Source organism: Indicator indicator, chromosome 6 (assembly GCF_027791375.1).
Source record: "Indicator indicator isolate 239-I01 chromosome 6, UM_Iind_1.1, whole genome shotgun sequence".
NCBI lineage: Eukaryota > Metazoa > Chordata > Aves > Piciformes > Indicatoridae > Indicator > Indicator indicator.
Genome location: NC_072015.1, coordinates 39,938,125 through 39,952,202, shown reverse-complemented (window position 1 = coordinate 39,952,202; position 14,078 = coordinate 39,938,125). Strand labels below are relative to the sequence as shown.

Below are 14,078 nucleotides of genomic sequence, written 5' to 3'. Positions count from 1 at the left end.
TGTAAAATGTGAAATGTTGAATGTAAAATGTTAAATGTAAAATTAAATTGTAAAATGTTAAATGTGAAATGTTAAATGTAAAATATAAAATACAAAATGTTAAATGTTAAATGTAAAATGCTAAATGTTAAATGTAAAATGTTAAATGTTAAATGTGAAATGTAAAATGTAAAATGTTAAATGTAAAATGTAAAAATGTAAAATGTTAAATGTTAAATGAAAAATGTTAAAGGTAAAATGTTAAATGTAAAATGTAAAATGTTAAATGTCTGTGCAGGTGAGGAAGGAAAGGTGAAAGCACAAGAACGCAGACATGACTTTGAGTGACACTCCTCCCTTGATGATACATGAAAATTGTATGCAAAAAGTACCATCACTTTGGTCAGCAAAGGTGGAGGCCATATTCACATAAATCGAAAGGCAGCCAAACTCAAAGGCCCAGCATCCATCAGATGTGCCAGCCACAGAAGGGGAGTTACATTCTGATGACCTCTGTGTGAGCAAATCTTACTCTGCATTGGACATTCCGAAGAGCGCCTGTGATTACTTCACCTGATTCATCTGTACCCCTTATAACTTGATATTATATTGATATAGATAATATTATATTGATATTGATATTATATTGATATTACATTGATATTGATGTAATAACAGTATATTCCACACTTCTTTTCTGGTCTACAGCATCATCCACCGTTTTTTTTTTTTTTTTACAATACATGTTAAGCAGTTCCTAATGTGATTAGTCTTAATGTACTAGCATAATTTAGTTTTGGATGGGAAGATTTACAAGGAAAATCAGAACCCATGGACGCACAAAGCACCAGCTGGTGCTTATGCCAACTCCCACATAAGAAGAATATTGTTATTTGCAGTCCAATGAAAGATAAGATAATTTGCATAACAAGGATCAACAAAGAGTGATGCAGCAGTTGGTCCAAACAGAAAGAAATCCACAGACAAATCCTGAGCCATGCAGGATGCAAAGCATGCCAAAGCTGGTTGCAATCTGAAAGCATGTTCTAAGGGAAAATAAATATTGCAGTCCATAAATATGCCACACAGTGCACAATAGCAAGTGGCAATATAATCCTCCTATACCAGGGACTATACTCAGACATATTTGAAGAAGGGAACAAAGTAAGAAAAGTGTAGACCTTCATGTTAAATATAGTCAAACTCTGTGTGTGAATCTGTGTGCACAGGCATACACACTATATGCTGACAGAGGTGGTCACATCCAGAGAGAAAACAGGCATCTCAAAGAATTTTTCAGGAGAAATTGATGTATAGGCACTGGGGAAAGTGGTACAGATAGTGCTTCTGCTGGCAAAGCTCTGAATAAGGAGAGGAATGATGGAAGGAATTGGGGAAAGTTGTACAGAGAGTGCTTCTGCCTGGCAAAGCTTTGAATAAGGAGAGGAACGATGGAAGGAAGTGGGGAAGGTTGTACAGAGAGTGCTTCTGCCTGGAAAAGCTTTGAATAAGGAGAGGAATGATGGAAGGAAGTGGGGAAGGTTGTACAGAGAGTGCTTCTGCCTGGCAAAGCTTTGAATAAGGAGAGGAATGATGGAAGGAATTGGGGAAAGTTGTACAGGATAGTGCTTCTGCCTGGCAAAGCTCTGAATAAGGAGAGGAACTATGGAAGGAATTCTCTGGCTGAGGATTCTATGTCTAGCCATTAATTCATTACATTCAGCCAATGAAGCATGCTGGCAAGTAGGTGGTAAATTTCTTCAAAGAAAGTTCAAGAGGTTGCCTTTCTAGCAGCCCATCCCTTTAATAAAAAAAAAATGGGTAGGTTTATTAAAAGGTGAAGAGGGGACTACATGATTTACATTCATTTGATACACTGTAAGAGAGAAACTTCCACATCCCTCATCACCAGATGGGCTGGGTCTCCAAGAGGAGAGTGTGACCACAAGTGCTAAGAAACTGGGTGACAACAGTTTTTGTTGTTATATTTCCTACAATGTTTTATGTTGTTGTTATATTTCCTGCAATGTTTTATGTTTCCTTCAATATACAACTGTTCTGGCAGACAGCCTGATCACTCAAGCCTAAAAGAATAGAATAAAATAGAATAAAATAAGATAGAATAAAATAAAATAAATAAAATAGAATAAAATAGAATAAATAATAAAATAAAATAAAACAAAACAAAACAAAACAAAATAAAATAAAATAAAATTATATTTTAAAAAGGGCAGCTTGAGGCAGGTGATGAGAGCTTACCAAGACTATACATAAGAACATGCAGTAATCTCAAACCTGAATTAAATCAGACATCTAATCAGTGAATTCTTCCTGCACACTTCTCCTCCAGTAAGAACCAAGCCTGCCAGGCTAGAAGTTACAGTTCTGCAGGGTGTCCCAATGGGAGTGAAAACTGGGGAGCTGGGAATCACAGCTGTATTGCAGGCAAGTCAGGGGCTGCCACAGAAAGCAGTAACAATGTCTTTCATGTCTCCTCCTGGCACCAACCATCTCATTGTTCTTCTCCAGGTACCTGCTTTCACTAACCAAAGAAAGCACCACTGCTAGTCCAATGTGATCAGAAGGAAATGTATGAATTAAGTGGCTGTTTTTTTTTTTTTTTTAAGACTATTGCTGATTTATCTACTTACAGGCAAGATAAACATTGGAAAAAAGGGTGGACAAATATTCACAACTATAATTGGATTTTGGGTTTTTTTTGAGTTTTGAATGATTTCATTTGTGAAACATAATTCATAGAATCATAGAATTGTTAGGGTTGGAAGGGACCTCAAGGATCAGCCAGTTCCAACCCCCCTGCCATGGGCAGGGACACCTCACACTACAGCAGGTTGCTCACAGCCACATCCAGCCTGGCTGCAAAAACCTCCAGGCATGAGGCTTCCACCACCTCCCTGGGCAACCTCTTCCAGCATCTCACCACCCTCATGGGGAAGAATTTCTTTCTAACATCCAATCTGAATCTCCCCATTTCTAGTTTTTTTTCTGTTCCCCCTAGTCCTGTCACTACCTGACTCCCTAAAATGTCCCTCCCCAGCTTTCTTGGAGCCCCCTTCAGATACTGGAAGGCCACAAGAAGGTCTCCTCGGAGCCTTCTCTTCTCCAGATGAACAGCCCCAAATCTCTCAGTGTGTCCTCACAGGAGAGGAGCTCCAGCCCTCTGATCATCCTTTGGACATGTTCCATCACATCCAGATCCTTCCTGTAACAGGAGCTCCAGAACTCCCCTCATCCATACTTTTATCTAAGATGCTTAAATGTCTGCTTTCAGCTAGGAAGTTGTAAAATAAAAAAGTGAGATGACTAATTCTCTGGCATATATGTATCTTGCACATAGATAATCATGTATCTAGCATATACACTGGTATAATTAGCTGATCAACAAGCCAGTGTGGTTGCCATGCTTGAAATCAGGTTTGTTTGTGGTGCTTTTCTTTTTTTTCCCCCATCAAACTCTCCTCCCAGATTTGGACACTGAAGATGCCTAAAGGGATGGAAATCCCTACGTACAGAGGCAGGCAACTTGCAAATACCCATGTTGTAACCTCCTCTTGAATCACCTGCTGAAAGACAGCACACTGAGCCATTCAAAACAGTGTTCACAATTAATATGCCTCTTCTAAATGGCCACCCTAAAAAGTAAGACTACTGCCCGCTACTAACAGAACAAAGTACAATCACAAGTAGTCCTTACTGCCTGCAAATGAGCTATTTTTAATGAAGGCTATCTATCAAAAAACCTTTTCTTCTGAAAAAAAACCCCACAACCAAACAACACACACAAACTCAACAACTTGCACCAATCAATGTGATGGTTTTAAGGCTGTGTGCCTTTCATTTTCTCTTCACAGAGTTCGAGCAGAAAGGTCAAAGAATGTAAATAAATCACAACTGGGTGTAAGAAAGCAAAATAATGATTATTCTAAACACTTCCATTGGAGAGAGAGAAATGTTTCAGAGTCAGTACTCAGAAGAAGATACAGGCAGTCTCTCTGCCTGTCTGTCTGGTGTTTCTCTGCTGGGCAGTCTGCATTTCTTTTCTGTGCTTAGCTTTGCAGATAACATACAGGCATACTGACCTTGAAAAGCTAAGTTTAACAACCTCTCTGCTTCATGGCTTTCTTCCTTCTGCCGGGGGGGGAGGTCTAGGGAAGGCAGGGAGGGAAAAGAGGCAGGGCCCCTCTGGGGCCAAGGGGCTTTGTTGTGTTTTTCTGTGAATTGTATCTATTTGTCAATGTTGTGAATAGTGTGTGTTTGTACATATTCATTGCATTTCATCATAGATTGTAGTTTTGCCTGTAAATACAGCTTCATTTGCTTCTGAACTGAGCTAGTCTGGAGTTATCATTGTGGGAGGGGAATTTCAGCCCACCACAGTACAATAATCAAGAAAACACAAACCCAAGGAAATTCCAGTTTGGACATCCAGCATATTTCTGATACAAAAGTTATGAAAACTGACTTATTTTTATATAAGCTTTTTAATGTTTGTCTCTAGACCAAGTATTTTTACCTTCAGCTTTTATCAATTGTTTAAGTACATTCCCTTGATCTGATTTTTTAAAGCTGAGCTTTTATTAATTCTTCAGCTTTATCTGATAGATGTGTATAAAATAGGCACCCTTCTGACAGACACCTTTTTCTTCAGGTCACTGCTTGGTGACCTTTGCACTGCAACTTGGGGATGAGCAAATTCACCTGTAACACCTATGTGAGATAATGGTTGGAAAATGCCTCACTACATTATGCATTTTATTTGATGTTTTCCCTACGGACAAGAAGCAACAGACCTTACATTAGGGTCCTGCAGGGTGGAGGTCTTACTGGGATTTACGAAAGAGGTTTCTTCTTTCACAGCCTGTCAAAAGAAGGAACCAAAGTTTAGAACATTCATGCACACAGAATAACACAACTCATCTCCTACAGCTGAGATTCACTGTGATAAGCTACAATGTGCACTGCAATAGTGTTAGGAAGAGTGATAAAGTGATAAAGAAGGAGGGAGAAAGGAAGACTGACATTTCTGGTTCCTCCAGAAAGCATTTGAGCAGAAACAATCAAAACCAATCTATGCAAACATACTGCAGATGAGTTGTTCTCTTAACTGGAACAAATGCTTATGCAGTCTGATCAAAAGGATTATGCCAACCTTTTGTTGAATCTTTCAAACATTAATTGAAGAATAAAAAAATCCCTTATATTTCCTACATACTGTACATGCAAAACCCAGAAGATCTCACCCACTGTTGCTCTCTGCTAAATTACAGAGTCCTGCCTCATACACCATTTGTCTACAGAGCTGAAAATACTAGTACTGCAAAATGACTGTCCTGGGTTTTCTGGGAGAGAGCCATATAGTTTTGAGCCAGCTAGGATTGCTGACCCCAGTTGGCTCACAGGTGTATCCCAGACCATAAACATCACACTCAGTATAAAGATGGAAGTTTGCTGAGGAGAGGGGAGCCTCATGCTAGAGCCTCCTCATTCTTCTGTTCCTGAGGACTGCTTTCTCATTTGGTGTGACTGCTATACCTTTTCTGGGCTGAGTAACAACTTTATATATTTTATATGTGCAGCTGGTATCATTTTTGTTGTTCCATTAAATAATTTTTCATTTCAGCTTCAAGCCTTCTCCCCTTTTCCCAGATCCACTTTTCTGCTGGGGAGAGGTCATCAGGTTATAGAGCAGCTGCTATAGTTTAGCTCCAGATACAGGCCAAATTTTTTTCCCTGTGAGGGTGACGGAACACTGGAACAGGCTGCCCAGGGGGGTTGTGGAGTCTCCCTGTCTGGCAATATTCAAGATCAGCCTGGATGTATTCCAGTGTCATCTGGTCTAGGTGATCCCGCTCTGGCAGTAGGGTTGGACTGGATGATCTTTCAAGGTCCCTTCCAGCCCCTACCATTCTGTGGTTCTGTGAAACACAGACAATATCTTACATGAAAATTGCTTGATTACCCAGGAAGTGCCAGTTTGGGCAGGTGTTTGTAGATTATCCTCATCAAATGAGATGCTGGACTCCACCAGCCATGTGTAAATGCCAGCGTCAACGCGATGCTGCATCACTCTACAGCCCTGAAGATGAGGTGCTGGTGGATGAGAAGCTCAACATGAACCACCAGTGTGCACTTGCAGCCCAGAAAGCCAGGAGTGCAAATTTAAAATTTTAATATATTCATAACTTTAAGAAATTTAGCTCAGTTCTAGAGAACTTTTTCATTTTTGGTTTTCTAGTAGCTCTGTCTAGCACAATGATTATCCAAAATCTACTGCTTTCTTGAAGGGAAAGAAAATGTTTTTTTTTTAAGAAATGGAGAGAAAGCATTGACAGAAAGGAGCAATGGAGTAATGCTGCTTTGTTCTATAGAAATCATAATGGTTTTTATAAAGCTGTTTGGTTTCTGAGAGCTGTAAACACGAATCCAGCCATCAGAAACCTAACACACAGTCTCCTCTTCCATGCTGATGTCTTAACAACATTTCATTTTTAAGCCTGACAAGGTAGATGCTTATTATATGTCAAACTGGTCAGGTTTTAAACCCAAACATTTTACTTTATTCCAAGTTTCACCAAATTACTTGAGCTCCATTTTAAAATGCACTAGAATGCAACAATACAAAAGAGAATATGGAGACCAAGGATGTAATGCAGGGGCTGTTGACAGGGAATTAGCTGATTAAAGTTCCACCTACTTAAACACTATAAGCCATGGACCTCCTTAGCCACTTGGAAGGGTTTCACTGTATTAGTCCCCAATAGCTGACCCTTGGTTTCCTCTCAGCTCTGTGACTGTATTAGCACTCTCCTTTGTGTTCTCTGCATTGGAAGGTTAAGCCTGACCCTCAAGAAGTGGTGTATTCCTGAACATCATGATTGACATCCTGTAGAGCAGCTCTTGGTATTAGTTTTCCAGATTATTACTCATGCTTCAGAGAAGAGAAAAGACTCCTGCACCCACAAGTAAGTACTAGAAACCACTAAGCAAGTAACCCCAGTGTGAACTGGAAGGAGAGAGGGAGCATGTCAGGAAATGGAGAGGCCTGAACAGACTTGGGTGATGAGGACACTGTGTGCCACAGATGTGCATCCACAGGTAGGTATTAATAAAGATGGCTAATTCTCCTTGCCTCCCCTCCATGCCTGGGGATGAATAAACATAGGATGATGTTTTACCTGCAAATATCTTGGCAAAGGGCTTCAGCCATCAGGATCTGTACTGACTGACCTTGCTTTACTTGTTGGCTTGCTGACCTTACTTCATCAGGTGACAGCATGTTTCTTTTCTTTTTCCTCCTAAAACTCTGCATGTCAGACTCACTAACCACACAAGGGCTTCTTCAGCCTTACTGAAAGGATGTGAATGTAAACCAGAAGTTGGTGGTACAACAACTCTTGTACACAGCTCACAGCAGTTCATTTCCAGATGGTTTGCCTTCTTTTGAAAACAAGTGCATGTGCTAGATTTGGGATGTAGGATGCACTCCATCAGTGGAACATGAGAGTTCAGCCAAGGCTAACAGCAGGTCCCTGATAGGAAACACAAATGGAGAGCCAAGTAGAGGCTCTGTCACCCACAGAAAGCCCAGCACTGAGCTGTGTGAGAAGAACAGAGGCAAAAGCATGGAACTGCTCAGATGTCCTTAGCTAAGGCAGCTCACCCAGAGGTTGCTGCTCTGAGATGTTTCTGGGAGTAGCAGACCTGGAAACTTCATTTAGACATAAGCAGATCCATTTAATAATTACCCAAAGAGAAACAAGCTGGCTCTTCTGGCTACCATATTGCTAACCAAACAAAATTAAAGGTCAATCCATTTAATCCATCCGCACAATGTCATTCTCTTGTCTTATCTGCCCAGAGCAAAAGAAAGTTTATTAGCATCCCAATTTCACATGCCATCAACTTTCTGTGTGGTGTCAGAAACAAAGATAAAGCAGCATTTTATCATACTCAAGGCAAGAAACATGCCTGGACAAAAAAAAATGCTATTGTACAGCCTTTCTTCATAGACAGATGATTGCTAAGAAATACTAGTTTCACCAAAAGATGGAGGAGAAAAGCCTCTAAGCAATACCAAATTTTGTCCACAGCTGCCTAAGTGATCTACCTATGGGCTGCCAGACTGCTTTCCAGTCAACCCCTGAACACCCACAAGCTCTGCTGCTGTCCCAGCAGCCAGGTTCTTTGGAGCCTTAGAGAGGGTGTAGATGCTCCAGGGATGCTACATCAGACCCTGCTGAGCTTCCCAGCAAGGGGTGGAAACACTTTCTGGCCCATGGGAGCAACTCCACATAGGAATTCATAAGCCCTGGTGGCTGGATTTGCCTAGTGAACAGCAGCTCCTTGAAGGAAATGTTGGTGCCAAGGTGATGGGGAACAGGACCTCCAAACGAGAATTGCTTGCACTGAGTGTGTGCCAGGTGGGAGAAAACAGGAAAGACACAACTTTGTCTGCAGCCTTCTGTGCTTCTGCTCAGATGACTAGTTCTGGCTGGGACTGTGGGCTGGTGAGCCTTCAGTGAGGCACTGCACAAGGCAGACAGTGTTCTTCAAACCTCAAGCAAGCACCTTGGGAGGCAGTGCATTCTGTGCCTCTCTTCCACCACAAGAGGAATTGCTGCAGCTCTCACCCCTGCTGAGCCATAAGAGGAGTATCTTGAATAAGCAAGAAAGACTGTACAAAGAATCTGATCACCGCAGCCAAGGTGGGGTGTCTGGTTCCCCTCTGAGAGAAACGAGGGCCTGGAAGGCTCATGAGAAACACAGGATGTTCCCAAATGCAGCTAGGAAGGGAGAGCAACACAGCTTTCACATGTTTGAAGGTGGGGAAGCAATCACTTTTCACAGAATCACAGAATCAACCAGGTTGGAAAAGACCTCAGATCATCAAGTCCAACCTATTACCTAATAGCTAACACCTGCTGACAACTAAACCATGGCTCCAAGTGCCACATCCAAGCTTTTTCTGAACACCTCCAGGGACGGTGACTTCACCACCTCCCTGGGCAGCACATTCCAATGGCCAACTACTCTTTCTGTGAAGAACTTTCTCCTCACGTTGAGCCTAAACTTCCTCTGGCACAGCTTGAGACTGTGTCCTCTTGTTCTGCCACTGGTTGCCTGGGAGGTTGCTCTTACTGCAGTGGCCTGGAAGTGCTTCCCTATCTTGGCTTTTTCTAGCTCTGTAATGATGCTAAAGAGGTCTGAAGCATCCCAGATTTTTCAGCTCTTCATCAACATTTTTGTCATTTGTCAGCCACAGAAATTTTTGGCTGATCTCATCACTGGGAAGAATGCCCCAACCAGGTAAAAGTACCTTGATGATATAATATGTCAAATGTATCCCTTCAGGCAGAGAAGCATAATGGGGAGGTCTGTTGGGAACAGCCTACTCTGTTTTTCTCCTTTGTGAAAGGGCCTGGCACCATGTATCTCCTGGGCTATGGCAGGACACCTACCCATCACCACAATTAACAGTAATTGCCTCATCACAGAATCACACAAAATCACAGCATACATCTGGTTGGAAGAGACCTCAAAGGTCATCCAGTCCAACCCTTGACCCAGCACTGAAGGGTGAACACTAAACATGTCCCTAAGTGCCAGGTCCACAGGCTGCTTAAACACCTCCAGGGATGGTAACTCCACTGCTGCCCTGGGCAGACCATTCCAATGTTTGATAACCCTAATATCCAGCCTGAACCTCCCCTGGCACAGCTTGTAACCATTTCCTCTAGTCCTGCCACTTGACACCAAGGAGAAGAGGCTGGCTCACTCCTTGCTCCAGCCTCCCTTCAGGTAGCTGTAGAGAGCAATGAGGTCTCCCCTCAGCCTCCTCTTCTCCAGTCTGAACAACCCCAGCTCCCTCAGATGCTCCTCATAGCTCAAGTGTTCCATGCCCTTCATGAACCTCACTGCCCTTCTCGGGACATGCTCCAGCACCTCAATGTCCTTCTTGTGCATGCAAGGGGCACAGAACTGAAAACAGTACTCAAGGTATTGCTTCACCAGTGCAGAGTAGAGGGTGATGATGACCTCCCTGTTTCTGCTGGCCACAGGGTTTCTAATACAAGCCAGGATGCCATTGGCTTTCTTGGCCACCTGGGCACTGCTGATTCATACTCAGTCACAATCTTACAGTCTCACAGTATATTAGAGGATGGAAGGGACCTCAAGAAATCATCAGGTCCAATCCCCCTGCCAGAGCAGGATCACTTAGGGGAGTCTGCACAGGAATGCATCCAGGTGGGTTTGGAAAGTCTCCAGAGAAGGAGACTCCACAACCCCCCTGGGCAGCCTGTTCCAGTGCTCTGTCACCCTCACTGGAAAGAAGTTTCTTGTCCTGTCGAGCTGAAATCTTCTATGTTCAAGTTTGAACCTGTTGTTCCTTGTCTTATTGCTCTGAACCACCCAAAAGAGCCTGGCCCCCTCCACTTGACACCCACCCCTCACATATTGATAGACATTGATCAGATCCCTCTCAGTCTTCTCTTCTCCAGACTAAACAGCCCCAGGGCTCTCAGTCTCTCTTCCCAGGGGAGATGCTCAAGTCCCCTAAGCATCCTCATGGCTCTCCCTTGGACTCTCTCCAGCAGGTCTCTGTCTCTCTTGAACTGGGGAGCCCCAAACTGGACACAGGATTGCAGGTGTGGTCTCAGCAGGGCAGAGTAGAGAGGTAGAAGAACTTCCCTAGACCTGCTGGACACACCTTTCTTCATAGAATATCATAGAATCACAAGGTGGGAAAAGACCTCAGAGATCATCAAGTCCAACCTATCACCCAACATCTCATGACTAACTAAACCATGGCTTCAAGTGCCACATCCAATCCTTTTTCGAACACCTCCAGGGATGGTGACTTCACCACCTCCCCGGGCAGCACATTCCAATGGGCAATCTCTCTTTCTGGGAAGAACTTTCTCCTCACTTCCAGCCTAAACTTCCCCTGGTGCAGATTGAGACTGTGTCCTCTTGTTCTGGTGCTGGTTGCCTGGGAGAAGAGACCAACCCCCACCTGGCTACAACCTCCCTTCAGGTAGTTGTAGACAGCAATGAGGTCTGCCCTGAGCCTCCTCTTCTCCAGGCTAAACACCCCCAGCTCCCTCAGCCTCTCCTCACAGGGCTGTGCTCCAGACCCCTCCCCAGCCTCATTGCCCTTCTCTGGAGAAGTTCAAGTATCTCAATGTCCTTCTTAAACTGAGGAGCCAAGAACTGGACACAGTACTCAAGGTGTGATCTAGCCAGAGCTGAGCACAGGGCAGGATGACTTCCCTGCTCCTGCTGGCCACATTATTCCTGATCCAGGCCAGGATGCCATTGGCCTTCTTGGCCACCTGGGCACACTGCTGGCTCATGTTCAGTTGGCTGTCAACCAGTACCCCCAGGTCCCTTCCTGCCTGGCTTGATGCATCCCAGGATCCCATTGGCTCTCTTGGCCACAAGAGCACATTGGTGTTCCATGGAGAACTTGCTGTTCACCAGTGGGCTGTTAACCAGTACCCCAGGTCACTCTCCAAGTTGCAGCTTTCCAGCCACACATCCGCAAGTCCATAGCTTACTATGGAGTTGTTGTGACCCAGGTGGAGGGCCTGGCACTTGGCCTTGTTGAACTTCATGCAAATAGCCTTGGTCCATCAGTCTAACCTGTCTAGGTTGTGCTGTAAAGCTCCCCTACCCTCTAGCAGACTGACACAGCCACCCATCTTGGTGTCATCTGCAAACTTGCTGAGGGTGCACTCAATTCCCTCATCCAGATCATTAATAAAGAGGAGAGGCTCCAGTACTGAACCCTGGGGGACACCACTAGTGACAGGCTGCCAGCCAGATTTAGATGCATTCACCTCCACTCTTTGGGCACAGCCAGGCAGCCAACTTTATATCAATGTGGGCTGCACTTATCCAAGCCTTGTGCCATGAGTTGCTGAAGGAGAATGCTGTGGGAGACAGTGTCAAAGGCTTTACTAAAGTCCAGGTAGATGATGTCCACAGCCTTTCCTCATCCACTAGGAAGGTCACCTTATTGTAGAAGGAGATTAGTCAGGCAGGACCTGCCTTTCACAAACCCCTGCTGACTGGGCCTGATGGCCTGGTTCTCTTGTATGTGCTGTGTGATGGCACTCAGGGTGACCTACTCCATAACCTTTCCTGGCCTGTAGTTCCCTGGATCATCCTTCTGGCCCTTCTTGTAGATGGCTGTCACATTAGCTAGCCTCCAGTCAAGTGGGACCTCTCCAGTGAGGCAGGACTGTTGGCTAATAATGGTGAGTGGCTTGGTGAGCACATCTGCCACCTCCTTAAGTACACTTGGGTGGATCCCATCTGGTCCCCTAGACTTGTACCCATCTAAGTGGCATGACAGGTCATTGATTATTTCCTCCTGGATTGTGGGCCTGCTTTCTGTCTTCCAGTTCCAGGGGCTGAACCCTCATGGAGCAACTGGTGTCACTAACAAGCACTGAGGCATAGCAGTCATTCAGCAGCTCAGCCTTTCCCTTGTCTTCGGTCACCAGGTTCCCTGTTACACCCAGTAATGGGTGGACATTCTCCCCAGCTCTTCCTTTAACATACTTATAAAAACACTTTTATTATTTTTAATGACACTGCCCACATTAAGTTCTAGTTGAACTTGGGCCTTTCTAATTTTCTCTGCACATATCCTTGCAAGAGCCTTCCACTCCTCCTGAGTTCCTAGCACTTGCACACATGCCAGCTACGAGACAGAGCTGACACATCCACACTGCATTGTTACAGCCTTGTGGTACCACTGCCACGTTTGCATCCAGCGTCCAAGGGAATGAATTAAATGTTTCCCTTTTCCCACATTCTGTTTGTTTAAATCCTCTATTCCCTTCTGTACTTTAACAAGGCTATCACATCATTTCCTCAGCTCCCTCCCTGACTTAGAGGTATTGTTGCAGACACGCTTCTAATGAGCTTTCATCTATCATGTATTGATCATCCTGGCCCACACACATTCAAAATCTTGTGTTTCTATACCTCTGACACCCTTCATTTCCTGTAGCCTCACTTACAAAGCTGGGCAAACCTGTTTCCCTGCAGTGACTGAACAGAGAGAATTTGAAGCTGAGTCATTTTTGAATCCCATTGTTACAAGCAATTATAACTGACATGATGCTGTGCTCACTGCTGTTCCACTCCAGAGTCCCAGCACAGTTGCTTCTTTCTTCCTACCTTGAAATACACCAGGGAGTTTATTGCTCATCCAAGTTGGTGACTAACAGCAACAGCTCTAAAAAGGAAAGCATCATGTATATAAGGAGCTGTGCAAGCTTCCCCCACAGCCTGAACACCTCAGCTGTGACCTGTTATACTGCAGCTCTGATCTCTGTGCAAAGACTGTCAAATTGTGTAAGAACTCTGTGCTGTGAATAAGGATGGGTGGAGGGAGGAAAGGAGGAGAGGGAAGCAAGTAGCATCTAATTGACCAGAGTATCACAGTACATCAGAGGTTGGAAGGGACCGCAAGAGATCATCAGGTCCAACCCCACTGCCAGAGCAGGATCACTGAGGGGAGTCTGCACAGGAATGCATCCAGGTGGGTTTGGAAAGTCTCCAGAGAAGGAGACTCCACAACCCCCCTGGGCAGCCTGTTGCAGGGCTCTGTCACCCTCACTGGAAAGAAGTTTCTCCTCCTGTTGAGCTGAAATCTTCTATGGTCTAGTTTGAACCCATTGTTCCTTGTCTTATCACTGTGAACCACCCAAAAGAGCCTGGCCCCCTCCACTTGACACCCACCCCTCACATATTGATAGACATTGTTCAGATCCCTCTCAGCCTTCTCTTCTCCAGACTAAACAGCCCCAGGGCTCTCAGTCTCTCTTCACAGGGGAGATGCTCAAGTCCCCTAAGCATCCTCATGGCTCTCCCTTGGATTCTCTCCAGCAGGTCTCTGTCTCTCTTGAACTGGGGAGCCCAGAACTGGACACAGGATTGCAGCTGTGGTCTCAGCAGGGCAGAGTAGAGAGGTGATGATGGGAATTGGTTAAAATGTTGGAAAAGCTGATCCTTCCAAACTACTTAATTCAATATCTAGGGAAAGCTAAGAACTCCTCTTGGGA

General features: G+C 44.4%; 1 protein-coding gene across 1 annotated transcript in view; it reads right to left on the bottom strand.

The window, feature by feature from the left end:
* EPB41L4B (erythrocyte membrane protein band 4.1 like 4B) overlaps positions 1–14,078 on the bottom strand; it is a 213,965-nt gene that overhangs the window by 43,812 nt on the left and 156,075 nt on the right. The window contains exon 19 of the mRNA XM_054381648.1: positions 4,791–4,858. Within this exon, the coding sequence (XP_054237623.1) occupies positions 4,791–4,858 (68 nt within the window). The remainder of the gene's footprint in view (positions 1–4,790; positions 4,859–14,078) is intronic.